This window comes from Blennius ocellaris (assembly GCF_963422515.1).
Source record: "Blennius ocellaris genome assembly, chromosome: 10".
Classification (NCBI taxonomy): Eukaryota; Metazoa; Chordata; class Actinopteri; order Blenniiformes; family Blenniidae; genus Blennius; species Blennius ocellaris.
Genome location: NC_137659.1, coordinates 13797454 through 13819711, shown reverse-complemented (window position 1 = coordinate 13819711; position 22258 = coordinate 13797454). Strand labels below are relative to the sequence as shown.

The following is a 22258-nucleotide window of genomic DNA, read 5'->3' as shown; positions in this document are numbered from 1 at the left end:
TCATCCTCAACACTCTCAGCAGTGACTGGCTGACTGGGCCAGATCACGGTTTATTCACCAGGGAACCTCCTGTTGTTTACCAAGGCTCAAAGGTGAGTGCAACAACACCTTCCACCCTCATGTGAGTTTCTATAGAAACCACTAGCAGGTAAAGCAGGTAGGATGCTAATGGGCTCTCGGTGGGTTCGACGGCAGCTGTTTGTCATGGAAAAGCTGAGCCGGATGAACGCTTTCTTGATTATTGACCCTTTTTGTGCAGAATGAAACAACAGAGTGACACTACACTGGTGAGTACATGTTGTCTATGAATTCACGCACGCACGTACGCACACGCACACACACACACACACCCCGACAAGCTCTCTGACATTTATCATTACCTCATAATGGACAGGTATTGTGTGATCATATGAGCAGGAGATGTTGAACAAGTGTGTGTTGTGTGTTTTACTCAAACAATCAAAGGGTCTTGTATTATTCATGGCTTGCTAAAAAAAACAAAAACATATGGAGGTATTAACTTGGTGACAGTTGTGTTTACTATAACAAGCCCAAGGCTAGGAGCGCCACAGCAGCTTGAAAATGGTGCAGCCACTCAGCAAAGCAGACAGCAATGTCACACCTAATGTATTTTGCACCGAATACAGTAGTTTTGTTAATTTGAATGTTTGTTCATCACATGGCCTGGTGTTAAAGCTCAGTAATTATGGAAATGCAATTGTTTATCTGATCAATTTTTTTATTGTTTGTTTTTGTGAGCGTAGCTGTATGATGTATTGTTTTTTGTTTTTTTTGTGAACTGGCCAATTCATGCCTCTCCCCCCTCCTTTTTTTTGTAGCAACATCTAAGTTTTTCATATATATTTATATAACCTATGAGGGCAGATAGGCTTGGCCACTCAGGATTGTGGGAGAATGAAGTGCTTTTGATGAAACTGAAGAAAACAAGATTAAAAATGTATAAAGCTCGGGGTACTTTATCTCACCTGGTAACTTGAGACGTTGCCTTGACCATGAGCCTCGCAGCGTGGAGCTGCTCTGTGGACGTGACTCAAACAGAATTTCGCCTTTTACATAAATGCCCGATGGACTTGGAAAGCTGCAATCATTTCAGATTAGAGGTTATTGTTTTCACTGCTGATTTGATGCATTCAGTCAAGCGCTCCTCTCTTTGCCTGCACTGCATCCTTCCTTCGATAGGAGAAGTCTTGCATCAGCTTTCCTGTCTATCTCTAAGAAGTTCTGCAATGACTTTGAGCAATGCTTGGGAGAGATTCCTTTGATTATCCCGGCCGGCAGCAGTAAGTGGACACATGGTGTCTCCTGTTATCCGATTATGCCTCTGAGCAGCATTTCAGAACAACATCAGCAGGCGGAGGTCGGAGTATAAAAGCCAGCGAGTGAAGAGGCATCATGGATAATCACCATAAGAGGAATCTAACTTTTCTCACCATTGGACTAATATTTATGCTGAGTGGCATAGAGTACGGTAAGTTCATCATGACAGCTTTGGAGATAAGACTGGGAATAAAATATGTGCTTGGCATTTTTGGCTGTTGAAGCACACGTCACACGCAGTACAGCATCTGATTTCATTTCCATATATTTGAGTACTTCTTCCTTTGTGTCCTCAGCTGTCATTCTGCCAACAATATGGAGCTATCTGCAGATTCTGGAGGCCCCTCCATATTTCCTGGGTTTGGGTCTGTCTGCCTTCAGTCTCAGCGGGCTGCTCACGGGACCCCTGTTTGGATTCTGGTCGGACCGTAGCAAAACTACAAAGTCCATCATTCTTTTCTCCAACATTTTTGAGATTTTTGGTGAGTTGTCACACCAAACACCCCCCCACCCCCTACCAAAAAAAACCCCAAACAGCCTCATAGATTCAGCCTGTGTGTTCAGCTGCTATGTAAAACTCTCCAAGTCCTATTTGTGCAGAGTTGGAAGTCTTTCACTCATTTGTTTCCCACAGTAAATTATGTGGGGAATTCCATGCAGACAACTAATAGTGTGTGGGATGGCAAGCTTAAAAAAAAAAGAAAAAAGAACTAGGTCCCATGATATCCCTCCCATTTAGCAGCCATTTAAACGTGCTTTTTGTCTGTACTGTCTGCACAATGGTAATTTCAAGATTGCATCTTCGAATTTCTACCCTGTTTTTAGTCAAATGTTTGAGATGTGATGCAGATTGCAGTGCTTCAAAACAGCTCCAGCTGACCAGAGGGGGTAATTCTTCATTCCACTGGTGGGGGCAATAAACAGAAACATTTTCTCAAGAGCAGTTCCTAAAGGGGAGCCAAAGTGCTGCCAAATGTACTATTGGGCTAAATGTATAGAGAAAACCTTTATTACTATAAACACAGTGGATAATTGATGAATAGCTTGGATTGTACCAGCGAGTGCAAACAAGTATTACAGTAACGGTAGTGATGATGACAGTGATGTGGGCTCCTCACAGTATGAGAGGAGCAACACTCATTAACTTAAATAAAGCCATTATATGACTAATTAGGTTCAGCTTGCTTGCAATAGCAGACCTCTCGGGTTTTGACTTCAATGTGTATCAGCAAAAAAAATAAAAAAATCACTATCCTGAAGGAAAGTTACAAAGAAACTCATTTTACTGACTAGATAGATAGATAGATAGATAGATTGTGAGGTAAAAAAAAAAATACAGATAAAGTCTGGTTATGAATTCTTCACAGTGTACAGTGGCAAAAATGGAGAAGAAAAAAAAGCCAAATACATCAACTTAAGTTTCAAATTAACCTCTGCAACGCAGCTACTTACTAAAGGTCAGCTGCCACTGACCCGGTGCAAAGAGCTTCACAGACACTGTGGCTGTCTTTATGGTAGATATTTTACCACACTACTGTAACCACGGTGAGATAGATTTTTCTAAAGAGAAAAAATAAAGTTTGCGCTCACATTCAGCATGTTTAGATGCATTTGTCTGCTAAATCCTTTGGCTTTAACTTATAAAATTCTTGATCCAACAGTGTTAACATGCCCGTGTTGTGCATGTTTATCACGCCAACGGCAAACATTTGCAATAGCTTACTTGTTTTAAACGAAAAAGCCCAGCGCAGGCTTCAGCTAAGTCAGATGTGTGAGTAAATACTTAAATAATTTTTTGATGTTACTCATTACAAGTCGAGGATTTTCATTAGTTGGAAAGGTTTGATGGCTCACCTGGTTTTTATGCGCCCTCAGGCAACTTCCTGTATTTCATCGGATATTCAAAGTGGCTGTTGTTGAGCAGCCGGCTTGTCGCAGGTGAAATGCACCCAGACACACTCGTAAAGCCGGAGTTGCACTGTACCGCATGTAAGTGAACGTTGTCAAGGTGTGACAGATGTTTTCCTCCCAGGTGTTGGTGCGGGAGCGGGCTCCTCTATCTTTGGTTTCCTGACACGCAGCACACGGCCAGAAGAGCGCGCCGGCATCTTCGCCGCCATCATGGCCTGTCGACAGGTCGGCCTTCTTGTGGGTGAGTTTCCCCTCTTCCACTCCCGGCATTGGTATCGGTGTCATTTCATTTCAACTCGAGCTGCTCTGTCTTTGGAAAAAAGATGAGAGCTTTCTCTCTTTTTTTCCCTTTTTTTTTGTGATGTCTTCTTTCAGTTACAGCTGTAAGGATAAAAATATATGAAATAAAATCTCTGCAGCATAGGCTACAGTCTCCACACATCCTCCATTTATCTCATCTTTAAAAAGACTTCCTCCTGTCTCTCCAGGGCCGGCGTTCAACCTGTTCCTGCGGCTGTGTGATTTCAGACTGGGGCCCTTTGTTGTGAACAAGTATACGTCTCCTGGGGTACCGGCATCCATATAATCAGTAATCTAAGGCCCTCTGAAAGACTCCTGAATACAGAAACAACCTTCAGAAATTGTCGCTCTACATTCTGCACTCACACGTGTTTTTTTTTTCTCTTCTTCTTCTTTGTTCTTCTTCGAATAAGAAGAATACAAAACACCTGCAGTAATACTCAGGCCCGTAACAACCTGTATCGATCTATTTCTATCTCATGAGTGTGCCTGAATAAAACACCTGTAGCACGGATGTAGCTTAAAGGAGATATAACCAAGCTCTTCTATGCCTGCTCCTGTTTATCCACATAATTTCAAACTGAACGTCTCTCTTTCTTTCCCCGTGCCAGGTTACTCCTCCATAAATGAGAAAGTTCTCCTGATATGCTCCTTGGTTTCTTGTGCCGGAAACAGTGTTTCTCTCGCGTATATGAAATATTTAAAGACTCTTGTGTTGTCCATCACTTCAGATTTTCATGTGCCTCTTGTGGGTGCTGCTCCAGTTTGTGGTCTTGGCCATGTACTGGGACGTACCGCCCATCAGCTCGGAGGGGGCGGCTGTCATCATGGAGATGAAACAGGGGGAAGAGGAGGAGGGGGAGGAGGTGCCGCTGATGGGGTCTGCCGACGAGGAGCCGGTGCACACCTACAAAGCAGTCCACTCTGACCAATTGGAGACTTCTGCCTCATCAGAGCCGCAGTCCGTCCGTGGCGCCCCGAACCCCTTCAAACACTTCAGCGCAAGTCGAGGTGAGGGAGCAAGTTTGACTGCCTGTCCAGAGCGATGACTGTCAGCTCTCCTCCGCCTCATTTGTGGGGTTCAGGCAGGAAGAGGTGTCACCGCCAATGCACATGTTTCCCATCCGCTCTATTGATTTTCTTGCATGCACATGCACACACGCACGCACACACACCGTTACGCCCAGTTTCCATTCTCCAGGTTTCTCTGAGGAATCCTTTGCAGTGTGTCAGATCAGATTCCTATTGTATTGATTGGACATGGGTGTGAGTGTCTGTGTGTGTGGTTCATGTCAGTGCGTGTATGTATATACATGATGTCAGGTGTCCTTTTGGATTCATGTCACAGGAAGTTTACACGGGACATGAGCAGCGACTGTGTGCTTCTATTGATTGTGGGTTTTTTCGTTGTTGTTTTTTTTTTCTCCTGTGCTTTGGTGGAGTCTGCTTGTGTGTGAGTGCACGTGTGTTAAACCTTCACATCGATCCTTTGACTCTTTGAAGATGTAGCAAAAGGGACGGATAGCAGACTTCCTCTTTTATTGACTGCCGTGCTGTGGTTGACTTGTGGAAGAAAGGAAGACAGAATTGGTCATGTGGTCAACATTCGTGCTATCGATTCCTTTTTTGTTCTGAGAAGAATCTACAACACCAGGAACTCAGCAGAAGTGAAGGATGTTTGCTCCTGCACGTACAGCCGGAGTGTCGGTTATGCCACTACAGTGTGTCTGGTGCTCACTCCCTTGAATTATTGATCGCTCCTGACTTTTTGTGCATCAGTGAGGAACCTTTGAAAATCAGGCAGATCCTTCGTTTTCTTTCATCAGGCTCTTTTTTATTCTTGGGAAGGGATCATAAAGTCAAAGCAAACACAAGTTAAATCTGAGGGAATTTTTGCTTTTGAAGCAACAAAACGTCAGTCTGTTTCTAACCCCTCTCTCATATCACCCTCATTACTGAATCAGAATCATTACCACCCAATCTATCCGCTTGTCTTTTTAACCACTTAATCCATACAGGGCAATACTGTTGGGAAATCATGCCTCTCTTTAACTTTCTTTAGCCTGTCACAAGTCATGAGGGATCCCAAGCGGTTTCCAGGATAACTGTGAGACGTTATCTTTCCAGTTGGAGCGACGCCATCCTCTGAGTCTTCTCCTCATTTATTTTGCTTGCTGGATTTACAGCAGAAGGCAGCAGCAGGCATCCTAAACCCAAAATACCTCAGCTGGCTGTCTTCACTGCAGAGGAGACGCAGTTCTACTAGGGACTCTGGACTCTTCACACGAGCTCCAAGAGGCAGGCCACAGTGGTATCTGTACGTTCTTATTCATCCAGTCATGGCCCAGAATTCATGACCACAGGTGAAGGAAGCGATGTTAACCGCCCCGTAAACAGAGAGATAATGGAAACCTTCAGCTGAGCTGATAGGATTGGTTCCTAAAGAACATGATGTATGAAACTCTGACCGCTTGAATCAATGATTCCGAGATTGTCAATTGGTCCACTACTGCTCCAAAAGGAAAATACTCAACTTGACTGTTTATTTTTTTTCTTTTATGATTTATCATCATCCAGCATACAAATACCAAAACAATGTAGTCCCATTAAATGTGTCATGATTGATCTGTAAACAACTTTTACACACTGCAAAAGACTGCTTGGTGCGTACCATTCACTGTGTAAGTACACACAGTGGGATACGAACATAAAGCTATGTACATCACAGTATAAACACCAAACAGAGAAAATTGAACCATTGAAGATCACACGATGCAATATCAAGTAATTTCTCCAGCCATCTGGCTTGTACATCCAAATTTAGCAGCAAGCCCGGCTCTTTTTTTCTCTTCTGGAAGTCGGTAAGGGAGTTTTTGTTCCAAGAAAAGCCATTCCCAAAATGTGGACTTTATTAAAAATATATTTTTTTCCTTTTGTTATCATGCTTTGCACATAAAAAAGGAGGAAGAACTTGCTCTAATCTCCTGAAAAAGAAAATAAGCAGGTTATTGGAGTAGAGGATCAACATGAGCGACCAGCCGGGATTCGTCACACTCGCCTTCTTCAGGCTTAAGATTGTTACTGGATCGTCCAAGTTGTCTTTTTCTTTTTTCTTTTTTTTCTTGCTCGAACTTCTTTATCTCAACCTAACTTGCCAATTGAAGCTTTCACTTTGATGGTGCCAGTCCAGCCTGTTTTATGATTTGCTCTTTGGTTTCTCTGGTCTGCAGTATATCTCAGTGTCATTCCCCCGTGCAGAGTTCATGAGAGAAGAGGTGGTTGTTCTCCTCACGGCTGAGTTCATCACTCTCTTCAATCAGACAGCGCTGGAGGTGAGAGCAGCTACCGTTGAGATCCATCAGCCGGAGTTTCCAAAGATTTTTCACAATGTCACACTATTTTACTCAGGGTTTCATCCACACTGAATCAATCTGAGCTTTGCCCACAGAGACCTGTGCTTTGAGAAAATAATCAAGTCTCGCTTAAAGCTCGGGGTGAAACTGATTTAAGATGTATGCATAATACTGCACAACAAAATCTAAACTTTGTTTTTTTCCCCTCACACTAAAATACATGACCACAAAATACCTTTCATGCTGGATTCATAGCGAGACATTGTATATAGAAAATATTTATGAAGCCTCTTGCTAGAATTTAGAATATTGACAAATTCCCTTCAAATGTGACGAGATCCGACTTCAGTTTCTATTTGTTAAAACATATAAAGTGTTTAACACAATCTTGATATCTATTAATCCTACTGTATATGTATTAAACATGAAAAATAAAGAGGCCATCTTTCTCCTTGTTACATTCTGTAACTTATTCAACCATTTGTTCTTGCTTTGATTAAAAAAAAGAAGTGAATCTTTAAAATCTGGACTGACTGAGGCTTTGGAAAGACATACAATGTGTTTGCTCTAATTAGATTCTCCTCCTTCACCTCTCATTAAACAAGTTTGTCTGCCTCAATGACCTTGTGCACATCTTTTTTTTTAAAACTCCCCAGACTATGGTGACGCCTATGACGCAGCGCTACTTCAGCTTTGGCGAGCTGGGCAACAGCCTGATGTACAGCCTGTGTGGGGTGGAGGTCATCCTGGGCTTCTTCTTCGTGCGCTGGCTGAGCAGGAAGGTGGCGGACCGCGCCGTGTTGGCTATGGGCCTGGTCATCTGTTGCACCGCCTGTATCTGGTGCCTCGTCTTCCTCTGCAACCCCCGAGGTGTTAACCTGCTGATGAAAACACACACACACAGACACACACAGACACACCCACACACACACACACACACTGAGAAATACACACGCGCAGACACACACACTCTCTAAAAAAGCTTCATTCAACTGAGCCAAATCCCCTCTGCCACCGGTGTTGGTGAGCAGTGCACAGTGAAGCCATATTGGGTTACACACTGGCTGAATTGAATGTGCTCTGTAAATGATAGCGTTCAGGCTCTGGTAGGCCAGCAGGAGATCATACAGGCAAACCGGATCCTGTATGTTCATGTTGGCCTGCGTCTGTTGCAGCTTGTCACATTTATCGCTCTGATTACAAGTGACAGGTGCTGGAGCTGGGTAGTGCCTGAGTACATATAAAAGGATTAGAGTAATCTAATTAGACAAAAATGCTGTTTGTTAAAGCATAGCTTGCATTTGTTTGCTATTTGTTACGGCTCCAGTTAAAAGGACCAAACAAAGACTTAAGCCTTGAAAAACAGACACCTGGGGATAATTACTTAGTTTTTACCTGGACCACTATGACTCATGTCTGACTGGTGGAATTGCATTTCGATCATAAGATTTTAGACTTTCAGCTCATGCAGGAGCGTCCAACAATTCGAGTGGGCACAAATTCACACAAACATGTGCATGATGCAAAGCAGCAGAGAACAAAAAGCGAGTGGATGCCAGCTTGGCAGTGGTTTCATTTTGAGACAGAGCTATCTCTGATTTTGCCAGCCCATTTGTGTGAGAAAGTTAAAAAACCAATGCAAGAGGGACTGATGACTGAATGGTGGTCTGTCACACTCAATCTTTATTGCTTTGTATGAAACTAATCAGATGTTATAGCTGGGCGACTTATTGAATATTTGTATGCAGTTACTGGAGGTTAATTGTTGATTGCGGTAATTGTTTAATGACACATTTCATATAATTCGGTGGCAAAGCATTGCAATACGGCAGCACCGTGATATTATCTTTCCACCCTTGCCAGGTGGTTATGGATGGGAGCTGTCGGCCTTCATCATCGGGGTGTTTCTGCAGCTGCTGGGGCTTCCCTTCGTGGCCGTGTCTCAGGTGTCCCTCTTCTCCAAAGTCACTGCTGAAAAAACACAAGGTTGGCTCCTTTTACCTTGGCACTGTTGGCACCGCTCAACATGTTGAAACAACAGATTGCAGCCCGGCGTATGTTATGCCCAGGGAGAAAAAAAAAAAAAAAAGGAAGTAGACATACTGCACTTTAAAGCCATATTTTAATATTTACTGATGAAAGTAATAACCTTTTAATTCTTCCCAAAAGGCTTCAGCCAAGGTGTCAGACGCTCAGTCGGGGGCCTGGCCACCATCTTGGGTCCTCTGTGGGCTGGAGGACTGACCAATAATTTGTACATAATGCTGGGTATGATGCTGGCTCTCCTTGTGATGATCACAGTAAGTAGTGCGATCAAATCGTGCACAACAGATTGGCTATATGGCGAAGTAAAGGAATATCTTCATACTTTGAAATAAAAATGTGAAAGATAGTTAAGTGCGAGTTCTGTGCGATCACTATAGAAATCTTCCAGAGACACTGTCACTGATCATGTTTCCATTCCAAGTGCATGGCAGGAAGGACAAAATAAACCATCCAGTAGTGGATTATTGCTGCAGCTCATTCATCTGACACCTCGCTCTTTTGATTCTTTGCTATGTCCAGATAGACTCCAGCATGTACTGCACTTCTCCACTTCAGTCTGAACCGAAAAATACTCAATGTTGACTGAATTCACTGTAATACCATGCAATACTCCAAAAGGCTGCACCACTTCATCCTTCCAGCAGGCAGTGTGGTGAAACTTTAAGGGCTCTACCGGGCGAATATTTTTGCCCACAGCACGCCTCAAAAGCTGTAACCTGTTTTAACCTTGGTCTTTGTTCAACGCTCCAACAAACCACGACTGAGCCTTTAAATGGGGCTCAAATATTTACTGTGCAGACATGAATCAATCTCCACATCGGTTGACAGGCGACAAACTGAAAGGAAACAAGCATCGAATGGACTCTTTAAAGCAGATATTTTACACCTGAGGTCAAACACACGGTGTGCCCCCTATAGGCAAGACAGTTTTACTTTTGGTTTTGGTAAAGTGTAGAAATGACCAAGAAATCTTTCAGAAATTTTGTATTATTTTTCCTGACAGAAGTAATTGTTGTTTGTAATTTATTGACAGTAGATCGTTTTGTTTTAGGGAAGAGTAATGGGCATAATGCAACACAGCTGAACTGAGGTGCCTGCCAGCGTTTTGCCAGTGAATTAGCTTGAGCTTAAAGTGTGGAAACATTCATACTGTGGGCTGCAGAAACTGTGCGCCATGAGGAGAGACGGAGGAGAAACAGCAGCCTTGTAAAAAGGCTTTGACAGTGATTTGTCTGGTGCAATAAAATTCAAAGAGAATAAAATTAGTGATGCCAATGAAAGACGTTGTTTGTGGGCATTTTATGAAAATGTTCGACTATAGATACCAGTACTGTAAAAACGACGATGTTGAAATTGCACTTACTTTTCTTGATGAATGTGATTTGTTTCGGCTTTGTGAAAAGATATTTGCATAAATGTAGACTTATTGTGAATAATCACGGTTATCAACACACTTTTAAACCAAAGCTACCGCCCTGCTATTAGGAGCATGTTGGGGGTTCAGTGTCTTGTTCAGGGATTCATGCACATTTTGTTGGTTGAACCACAAACGTTTGGATTAGATCACAGCCTGCTATATCACCTGAAACACATCCACCTTTCGATCAGTGAATCGGCGAGCCGGCGAAGCTTCAGTGGCCCCCTGACATATCGATTTCCTCAACCCTTACTGGACGTCGGTCTTCCATCAAATGTTCCCTCGTTGGGAGCTGGAATGATGGTGAAGGAAAGTGTCTGACACTATGGTCCAGAACCTCTGACTGGCGATCTGATCAGTTTGAAGATGACGGCATATGATTTGTATTGTCAAGGTGATCGCTCAGAAAATCTTTGCATTGAGTTGTAGTGACCCTTCCCGCAAAGAGGAAAAACTCAAACCGGACCAAACGCCAGTAGAACGTCCCCACCAGCCCCACACGGCCCCCGGGTGCCCTGTTCCCAGTGTTAATATTTCAAGACGTCCACTTAATCTGTCACCTCTCTGTTGGCGAGGTGCTGGAACTAACATCGCCGAAGTAATAATGAATACGTTTCTGTCTTACATCCTTCTCAGTTTGAAGCTACTCAACATTCAGTCTTAAGAAAACAGTTTTGTTTTCTCCACCTAATGTGGAAAACAGTAGCCACGGGGTGTTCTCGCCAGTAAAATCCTTAACTCAGCATGTCTTTGATAGTCTCTGCTTATTACTCGCTGCTTTCTATTCTCTCAAGCCATATCACACGCTACATTTTTGCAGGTTATGACAGCGCTGTCCTACGAGCGGCTGACTGAGCCCAGGGCTGTGGAGAGCGCGCAGAGCTCCGACAGTGGAGGATAGAGCTGCCGGCCATCTGAAGAGGAGAGAGAGGCTGAAGACGGACGGAGGGGATGCCCTTCACTCCCGAGGGGATCGATACAGGTTTACTGCAGAGGAAAGTGCATGTGTTGAATGAAAATGCTTAAAAGTGGCCCTCAGAAGCTAACATAGAGGTGATAACATCTCAGAAAAATAAATAAATAAATAAATAAATGCTTCAGCACAGTCACAATCAGATTTCATTAAAAGCCTCCATACAGGCACGTTACAATCAAACTATTAATTATACTTTACACAAGGGGGCACCATTGCTCTCATATTGAATATTCAGAGGCATAATTGAAGATGAAAGCCATTATTTTTAAACTGAACTATTTATATTCTCCTGTGTTGATAAGAAAAGGAATACGAGCGCAGGTTTCCATGTGACCCATGTACCAAAAGTTTTGTTTCTTGTGCCGACTCTTTCTTCTTCAGAAAAGAAAGAAAATCTCTGTGAAAGTGAAAAAAGTTGACACAATGAGTCCAGAAGAGGAGTTGTCAACATCTTAGCAGTTTCATGTCAGTGTGGCTGACAGAAGAAAGGGGTCAAAGGGACTGAATCTGTACAGATTGGTTGCTTTAAAAAAAAAAAAGTATTTCTTATTTTTTTTTATTACGGTGTTGCAGTAAAACAAGGCACTTATGTAGACGTAATAAGAATCAAATTAAACACCTTGGATGTAATTAAACCAGATTGTTGTTATCTGAATCTGTTCCTCTGCTGCTCGTGAGAATAAAAAGCCCCTGAATTGAAATCATATTTGAAAAGTACTGCTTAATTAGCCATCTCTATCTTTTCACTATGGGGGGGGGGGGGGGGGGATTTAAAGTTTAATTGCCTGCATTCATAATTCACAACATGACAAGGTGTGAGTACTGTATAGTCAGCTGTTCTTGCCTATATTCTCCTCTAGGATGTGCTGCTTGCTGCACAGCCGCCTGCGAGAGGAGGAGGCTGTGAGCAACATCAAGGCATTGTCGATTCCCTTTGTACCAACGAACATGCGTTTGGCCAAATCTCTGTGTTTTTGCATAATTGCAGATAAGGCTCAGTAACCTTTCCAGTTTTCTATATTCAGCATGTGACGTTGGGCTTTCTGGAGGCTTTTTGCTTGAAATGAAAATTCTAATCTCCGGGACTCAAGGACATAATATATATAAGTACTTTCATGTCCTGATCAGCGTATTCAGGTACTTGACATTTTAAGGAAGATAACAGGGTGCAAAGAATCAGGTCAGGGCTGAATTTTCTCTTTCTGAACCGGCTTGGCTGTTTTTCAGTAGGGCTCCGACTGTCTTGTGTTTTTCAAAAGGTTCCCGAACAACTATATCAACTCAAAAACAAAAAAAGAAAGAAAGAAACTTGGATGAATATTCTTTAAACATTTATACCATATTTCTCTCTAATTTGAAAGATTAATTTATGAATGAGCATCAATCAAAGTGAAAAGGAGAGGAAAAAAGATAGGGGCTACTAAATTTTGAATTAAAACATTTTCACTCTCTTCAAGACTTTTGCTGCTTGGGAAGGTTTTACAATGCAGAAGCATACAAGGGAACCTATGTGTGCTTTCATACATCTTAGGGACAAAACAAACTTTTGTCAAAACTGTTTTTGCCACGATTTATTTGAGAGTTTATATACCACATATTGGAAGAGTAAGATATCTTGTAAAAACCAAAGAAATTTCAAATACTTTGGTGTTAAATATACAAGTATAATTAAATGCATATGGGAATGATAGAACATGCAAACTCCGCTGTTTGTCCCCGACTTTACAGAACGTTTCCTTACCCACTGAGATATAGAGGTTTGCTTTGTTCCCTTTTATTTCGGTTATTTCACATAAAAACATTCAGGTTGATGTGACCAGAGCTCAAGTTGCCTATTTGTTGCACTTTTTTTGTGCTACTGTTGCTCTGCAGCGAGCTGAAGTGTGAAGTAACTACAGTTTGGCCCTATCTTTGACGCCTGGATGGTTTTTCTCTCTGCACACAAGGCAAAACAAAGTGTTTTTGATCCTCATTTAAATATTCTCACACATTGGGATGTCTGTAGGTTTGACAAAAGAAGTGCTACATGAAGCTCATTGCCAAGAAGTAGGATGACATTTTCCTTTTCAGCCCTGGTGGAACAACAGGACTGTACTTAAGCTTGACGATGGGGAAGCACTGTGATATAAACAAAAATCCTGCTCATTGTGTATGTTTTCGACAAAACATAATGGAAATGACTGACACGTAAGTTTTATTGTTCCACAAATCAATAGGAGGAGAACAGGGCTTATAGGAACATCCCCATATATACCTCACCCACTATAATGCCTTACAGTGTGCATTTTCAACGGTAATGATATTGTTTTCCAGAGCAAACAATAGTTTGTGTCAAGTAGGAAATATTAGTGCGGAACAAATAAACATGCATGTGGAGAAAAAAAAAAGAAAATTAGATTCCTTATGAAAAAGCAGATTGTTCAAAATGTGGTGAAAGCTGAGTTCCTGAATCCTACTAAATGGTAACCGTTCTATTACAAGATGTTAGTGTGTTGTTCTTATCCTCACATATGTACATGCTGATACCTAAACATGTCTTTGAAGATTACATGATAATAATGACATCCAGTATGTGGTTATTATGACTCGGGCAGAACTCTTCAAAGAAGTTTAGCATCGATGATAATGATAATAATAAGAATAAGAACAATTTGACCATGAATAAATGCTGAGGGAACATGGCCAGACGAGACTGCTGCAGCAGTATCAATGAATGAGTGTGATCGTGACTGAGCATGTGAAGTGTCACAGGATCAGTCACATTCACAAACCAATGCTAATTTGATGCCAAAGGCTACTTTGACCTGTGGACAGGCTGGGATGAGTGACTGGATGGCCAACTTTGAAAAATGGAAGCTGCTCCAATCGACCGACCAAGAAAAACCTGACGAGCTCAAAAAGAGAAGAAAAAAAAACAACAACATGAGGGCCAAACAATAATTAAAACACTAGCCCCCTCAACTAACGTCTTAATGTGAAATTTGTTACTTTTTCTTCTTCTCTTCCGGTGACGTGAACTCGTCTGTCCGTTGTTAATTCGTCACTGAAGTCTCGGGACTTTTTCTGATGTTTGAAAGATTTCCTTGTTAACGTTCGGACTAAGGAAGCTCCATAAACTGGCCTTGTGTCGCTACTGCTCTGTAAAAAAACAAAACAGTGATTGTCATAATTGGGAGTAGTTTGGTAATTCCGGATGACAACATACTGAATGGAGCACAGGGGAAGTTTGAAGGACACGCGTTCAATTTTCTTTGTGACTTTTTGTGTGGATTTGGATGTAATTACCAAATTGCACTCTCTGACCACGAGTTGAGGCGAAAAAATGCATTTTCCGCTTTTTAGACATGTCATTATTGTTTATAATGACTGAATTGCATCAGGAAGTGTGTCACCTGTTTACTGTGGGCAGTGCAGGATTTCTAGCTTTTTAATGTCAAAAAAGTGTCTGCCGTCGTGTTTTTGAGCACACAGTGTATCTGTCGTGTTTGTTTCCTGTGAATACGTAGAGACGCAGGCAGTAGTTCCGACATGTACTTCCACTTGTTGACAAACAGCGTTTATCAGCATGTTTATATGAAGTGTTGAGGAGCTGTTTGGACTGAGGTCTCTGCTTGATTTATTGTTATGTATGAGTTTATTAGATGATTAATTGTGAAGTATCAGTGTGTAAGCAGTTTGTCTCTACTGTAGCTTCTGCAAGTTAACTTTGAAATACTTCATGTAGTATTTTATATGCACATAAATCTGAGTTATTGTGAGATAATTAATTGAAGTGGAGACGAAAGTCTGATTCATGAATCTTTTTTTTTTAATGTTTTGACTTTGCTGTCGTTGGCACTCTATTGTCAGAGTGGGAAGGTTCCCTGGTTCGAGTCTGGATTGCATGGGGAGACTTTTCTGTGTGGAGTTTATATGTTCTCCCTGAGTTTTCTCTATGTATTCTGGTTCCCTCTCACAGGCCAAAAAACATGCACCAAGATATCAATTAGTGTCTGGATGGATGGGACTTATGATTGTGGTGCCTTACTGGATCATGGGACACATTTTGAAAGAACTTGGACACATCCGATATGTGAGTACAGCATGGGACGAAGCTAATCTTCACTAATGTGAGCTTTTATAGCATTTCTTACGTGTGTTATCTGTTGAGCTTCGGTGTTATTTTGTGGACTTTGCATGTCATCCTTTTTGTGGATACAGGTTTTCTCCAGGTACCCCAGTTTCCTCCACAAACCTATTTAATTGGTGACTCAAGATTCTCCTTAGGTACGTCCTTAGGCTGATAATCACTGTTTTGCCTCAGAGGACTTGTGGCCTCAACAGCTCAGGGCTGTTTTGGTATCACAAGGGAGACACACACAATATCATAACATTATTTATATATATATATATATACACACACACACATATATATACATATATACACATATATATATATATATATATATATATATATATATATATATATATATATATATATATATATATATATATATATAGTAGTGATTTTACTTCATTTAGCATTCCAAGTGAGTTCTTCTTTAACAATGATCAATGTCAATATGTTTTAGCTGAACACTCTGGCTAGACAAAAAAAACAAAAAAAAACAAAAGAAGGTGACATCTTTTCTTTGGCGTTCAGTGAAATTAATGTAGCATCCAATTCACCTTTATCAAAGGGAAATTTACTGCTGGTGGCTTTTTTTTTTTTTTTTCTCCCTTCAGCTTTGAAGCCAAGTTGACGTCATCTGACAAGGACAAAGGTAGCTGGTCCCCAAGAGAAAAACAACATTTGACTGAAGCCAATATGTAACAATTATGTTTGCAGCAGCAGAGCGGAGAGTCGCTCTCCTCCTCCTGATGGCATTATCTGGGCTGAGGATGGTTGTTAATAGGTGGTAGATGATAGATGAGTTATTCGTGATGAGGGGAGGGATGAAACCAGTCCAGCTATATCCATTCTATGATTCACCCCACTTCCTGCTGCCATCCATATTTTCTGCGAGGAAATTTGTCCCTACAAATCATTTATTAAGAGATTTAATTTTTTTTTTTCCAGGAATATATTTATTCAGGATGTAATTTTGTTTCCATGGAGGAAGCCATTCATCAAAAAAAATCTTTTAAATAGATGTCGGCGATTGGATGTCTGCCAGTGTGGTAAAAGATTTACAGTTTCACACACGGCATTGTTGCTGACTTAAGAATCTGACTTTTGGATGTCATTGCCAGGGTGTGGCTCATGTCCAATACTGAGTGTGTGTGTGTGTGTGTGTGTGTGTGTGTGTGTGTGTGTGTGTGTGTGTGTGTGTGTGTGTGTGTGTGTGTGTGTGTGTGTGTGTGTGTGTGTGTGTGTGTGTGTGAGAGAGCGAGAGAGAACGAGCAAGCAAGCTAGAAATTAGAATGGACTGCTTGTTGTTCAAACACACTCTCGAAACTCAGGAAAAAGAATTCTTCTGACGTTTATGCCAAAGTTTTTCTTTATCTAATTTGCCGTATTGTGTGTGTGTGTGTGTGTGCGTGTGTGTGTGCACACACGCCAGCATAATTAGACCAGAGCTTGAATCTACACGTTATAGCAATATCAAGATGGGCGACTAATGAGCTGACAGGGGAGTGGTGGTGGGGGTGGGGGGGGGGGGGGGGTGGGGGGACAGTGTGCATGTGTGCTCATGGCTTTGGTATCGATGAATACAAATCACAATTTCTCATGTCTCTCCTCTCATAAGCCGCTTCACATTGAAAGGCGAGACTCGCTGGCGTGGAGGCAGATGATTTGATTTATTGCACGTGACACATGGCACTCGGGGGCATGTATATGTGAAGTGGCTGCAGTCACTCAGATGGCCCTTGGTTACATTCCTCGCAGCATTGCTATCTATCTGTACTCTGTGTGGCTGGCAAAACCTCAGATACATTGAATCAATTGCCTCTACCCACTCCCAACATCCACCCCCATACTCATATTGGAATGAATGCCTTTGGGACATACAGCAGCACTGAGTTTAAGTCAGCCACGCTCATTGATTGGGAGCCCATTGTAATAGCAATGGAAATATATTCAGATAATTATCAGGCTCATTTAGGTATGTGGTTTGCTTATGAACCTGGTGGTGCTTTGTGAGGATTTTCTCCCACTCTGTGGCAGCGACAGCAGCAGCAGCAGAGCCTCAGAGCTGACAGTAAATTTGCTCATCAACCAGTTTCGTTCCAGTGCGAGGTAAAAAATTATCCAATATTTCACGGTCTGGCTCTTTGAAGGTGCCGTTGCTCAGCAGAGCTCAATGCAGCAGGCAGCCAACCCCCCCAAAAAATTTAATAATGTCCAAACTGGAGATGCAAACTTGTGCACCAAGAAATGTTGAGAAATGGGAAATCGTTCATATAGATCGGCAAATCAAGTAAACAACCAAACTCGTATTTCACCCCTCTTCTGTATGCTGCAGTGGTGGTGTAAAGCCCAGTCATGCTTGTTGTCTGACAGAGTTAAGGTCAAGGCTTACCCGTGCAAGGACCTGTGGGAGCTTATTGATCTCATTAACAGTATATGTGGAGAATATTATAAAATGATGAGAACTTCATAGGAGGTCAGCCGAGGATCAATATTAAATCCTATCTCATTTATAATCCTGCTGAGCAGAGAAGCTCTGCATGGCTTAGCTGCTTAAAGAAGACGGCGTTTGACAATTTACTCTAATGCTCATATGAATAAATGTAATGACACACTTGTGCTTTGAGATGAGAATTGTTTTTTTGTTTTTTTTTTATTGTTTGTTTGCAAGCACTTCAGTCCCATTTCAGTGTCAACAAATGCACTATAAATACACTGATGGATGGCTTGACCAGAAAGCGCTCGCACACATGCAAACATGATCAAGGAAAGTATTGACATAGAAGCAATATGAAATTAAAATCAATTCATCAAATGTTTGTTACATCTCCCGGCAGATTGATGTTTTGTCCTCAGCTATTTTTAAGGAGATTTGGCAGCTCTGATCTGCCATCACCACCCTCTCACACACAGCGTCTTCAGATCAAGGATTAAGCTTCTGATTATACATATCACTTAGAGGATTAACCCTTTTGCACACCCTTATCTCCCCAAGTTAGAAATCTGACCGCTGACGGATGCAAAATACAACGGGGAGAGCCAATTTGAGTTAAATTCCAGTAGGCAGCTGCAAAGAAACTCCCAAACTTTTTCTCTCACTTTCTCCAATCTTGGAATTTAACCTTTGATTCAGCATGTTCCTGAGCCAATTAAGCTGTGAGATCTGTTTGAAGTGGGAGATTGAAAGGAGAACTCGCCGGTTTCGGGGCCCAAACAGTGAAGGGAGACCACAGGGGTCCAGGTTCCCAGAGCCTGCATGTGTAATCCAGTCTAACATGCATGCAAATCTCATCTGTGCCCGCACACAATGGCCTGTCTGTGTGGAGGAGGGAGGAAGGGAAGGGGAAGCACACTGAGAGAGGAAAAGCTGTAAGTGTGTATCCTCTGTGCCAGAGCATATGCCATGAGAGGTCTTAGGAGAGGCAGCACAGACAAACTGGGGTTCACAGACTAGTAAGAGTCTTTGATCGGGGTTGATATTTAAACATCTGCATAATTAATCCAGTGTCTGTGGAGCTCTCCGTGGAGAGAGAGAGAGAGAGAGAGAGAGAGAGAGAGAGAGAGAGAGAGAGAGAGAGAGAGAGAGAGAGAGAGAGAGAGAGAGAGAGAGAGAGAGAGAGAGAGAGAGAGAGAGAGAGAGAGAGAGAGAGAGAGAGAGAGAGAGAGAGAGAGAGAGAGAGAGAGAGAGAGAGAGAGAGAGAGAGAGAGAGAGAGAAAAGTGCAGCATCGCCCGTGGAAAAGAGAACATAGTAAATTCCTGGCGCTGCTCTGAGTGCACTTCTTCTTCTCTGCCCGTGTAAAAAACAAAAGTTGGCAACCTATATCTCAAGGGAAATTAAAAATCTTTGTCTTATCCAGCCAATTAAATGAAATACACTTTTCTGTACGTGGCTGAAGCTGGCCCCGAGAATGAGTTGGTGAGTGTGTCGCGGTTACCACCTCTTCCACGCTGCCCGTCGCAGAGAGCTTCACATCACCCCACAGATGACGCTGGAAATCAGGGCTATGAGGTGAGAAGGACAGGGATTTTTTTTCTCCCCCCCCCCCGTCTCTCCCAGAGGCAGGGACACAGAAAACGTACTTTCCATCTGTCTCGATCATATAGATTTATAGGATTAGTGCGAATGCTGTTTTAGTGCTCAGCAAAGGCTCAACTCTTTCATGTGAAACATTGGATTAGATAGTCAGAGAGCCTTTGTGTGCGTCGTCCCGTCTTCCAATGGATCTTTTCTCTGGCATCTTTATTGTTGCGTATCAGGCTGTTTGCATATGCAGGGAATGCCTTGGACTTTATTACATTTTGATGTCTTCATACGTGTGTGCGTCTTTATTCTCCCGAGCTGGCACCTCTGCTCTATTGGCCCCCCGCTGGGAAGGCCACAGCCCAGCGGGGGGCCTTCACTCCAATTTGCCATCGTTTGTCACCATTTGTTCGTCCTGACAAACAAAATGTTGGCCCTCGGTCCCCTCCCGTTTGGCCACAGCACACATGGGATCAGCTGCTCTCCTATTCTCATGGCTCTACTTTAGCGGGATCCCTTTGTGATTTACTGAATAACGCTGCTCCTCATGCGAGCCGGGGCAGACGTGCTCAAAATAGTTTCATCATCATTTCATCTGACATCAATATTGTAGCATGTTGCTGCTGCATTATTGATGGTGTGTTTGTCTCGGTGTATGAGATGTTAATTAAAAGATAAACTAGCTCAGTGACTGTATGACAGTTTCTTTATCTGAGAGTCAGCGGGCTTCCACTCTGTCTCTATTGTTGATCCAGTCAGACTCCGCTTCTTGCAGCCCCGCTTTCATTGTGCACGTAAATATCTCTATAGCAGGCCCTCCAAGGTAACTGCGTAATTTACTTTAAAGCTGGTTTTATGATAAACTGTGGGTGGACAGACTCCCATGGATGAGGGGCCAGCTGGGTTCAGCACTGACGAATGTGGTGGAGATGTTTCAGGCAGATATAGGGCTTTAGCATAGCAGACGGGGCGAGCCTCCACCCTTGGTCTGATAGCTAATGCTGATTTCCAGCCTCATATCACTTTCGTGCATCTGAGCCGGCGCAGCAGAGAAACTAAAACATGTTAAATTGCTCCATGGCTCCATAAAAACACAGGAAGGTCAGGCAGTTAAAGCACTTTCTGGAGCTTCCTGGGAGACTGGAGAGTCTCTTTTAGATTGCTTGCAAATGGACACGCACTAAACTTTAGGTGACTTCACGGTGTTAAGAGCAAGGAGCGTGTTCAGTCAGGGGTTGGGTTTCAAGTCTCCCCTGTTTCTACCTTCTCTCCTCTGTCTGGTCGTTCTGTGTCGTCAGGTTTTAGCTGCGAGATGAACTAACAGACGACGGTGCCATTAGTCTGGAGTAGCTGCTGCTCCTTTGGTCCGTGAGACCGCGGTGACAAAATGGGTTGGCAAAGATTTAGACAAGAAGCTCCTTGGCGTTGAATCTCAGGCTCGCTCCGTTTCGGCCCCACCAAGGGACGGAGAACAGATGTCTGGTTTAAAGCCACCAAGCTTCTCTTGAGCTGCAAATTTTGTCTTGTTTGAAGTGAGCCCCGAGGCGTATCTCATTTTCAGCCCTTGTTCCAAATCATATGCATACCTTTATTCACATCTTGAAGACTCTCATTACGTGAAATGAAGAGTGTCAGATATGGAGGAAGCTATTAAGGAAGAGGAGCGAGTGCAGTGGTCTGTCGTAATTGGAGACACTGGTGCTGAGATGAGCTTTATATTACCAACGCCTGAGTAAATACTGACCTTGCTGTTTTCATGTTTGTGGCCCGAGGGCGATTTTTCAGTCTTCTGTTGTGATTTATAGAAAAGTAATGGGAAAAAATAAATTTCATCTTAAAAAGGAGCGCAAAGACAGCTGCCAGCATTTACCCACAAAGAACAGAAAGGTGCTTTGATCATTAAAAGGATTTGTGTTGAGGAAACTTGTTTAAAACGCTGCGTGCCTGGTCACATTATAAATTTCTGTAATTGTCATAAATTTCCCTGAACCAAAACCAACTGCTGCCTGTGTGGCCACGCCTCGACTGAACAAATCTTAGATCTTCATGGCCGCAAATCTGAGCGACGCTGTTGCACCAGTTAACGTGTTCCTTTATTATTAACAAAAAAAAAAAAATGTCTTAACATGGGCACAGACTTTTACTTTCAGTCATTGCACATAGGCTGCCGCACACTTTCACTTGAGCACCAAATGTATGTTAATCCCCTGCTGAAAATAATCCTCATCAAACACTCCGTTTACTCCTCCTCGAATAGCGCGCTAAAAACTGCAGAGCTCAGCTGTTTCAAACTTGCGACCCTTTTGTAACATGACCATGAGAGAAACATTTCTGTTGAAGCATACCGCCTTCTTAAGCATTGTGAGCCCTGCTGGGGGTACGATAAGGCTGAATGCCTATTGTCTGTTTACATCAGTCCGGTCGATATGGACGAGGACGGTCCCAGCTGAGTGGACTGGGGAGAGAAAATACATTGTTGGAGACGTCTAGAGGCCGAAGTAGTTATGACAGAAGATGATGCATATATATTATAACCCAATGTGACATTTTGGCATTTTCAATTGCTTTTCGCTGCAAGCGAGTGTCCATCCATCTATCCTCCCTTCCACCTATCCTTCCATCCATCCAACCATCGTCCACCTTCAACACCCCTTTATGTAATTTAGGGTGGACGTTCCTCCCAGGTGACGACAGGTGAAAGCAGGTTAAACTCTGAGCCCATCCGTCACAGACAGATGCTCACGTGCTGACAAATACGTGCTCAGATAAGCTCAAACCTCATGT

The 22258-nt window shown here is 42.6% G+C and overlaps 1 protein-coding gene across 1 annotated transcript; it reads left to right on the top strand.

Annotated features, from left to right (window-relative positions):
- Nucleotides 1–1413: 1413 nt before the first annotated feature.
- Nucleotides 1414–11316, top strand: LOC308135974 (major facilitator superfamily domain-containing protein 8-like; the record flags this gene model as incomplete). The annotated part of the gene is made up of 11 exons (XM_080504154.1): nucleotides 1414–1489; nucleotides 1635–1820; nucleotides 3214–3276; nucleotides 3371–3490; nucleotides 3738–3817; nucleotides 4281–4560; nucleotides 6808–6881; nucleotides 7559–7772; nucleotides 8766–8888; nucleotides 9072–9202; nucleotides 11186–11316. 11 exons carry the CDS (start codon nucleotides 1414–1416, stop codon nucleotides 11264–11266), a joined length of 1428 nt encoding a protein of 475 aa, XP_080360280.1. The 3' UTR covers nucleotides 11267–11316.
- Nucleotides 11317–22258: the final 10942 nt, after the last annotated feature.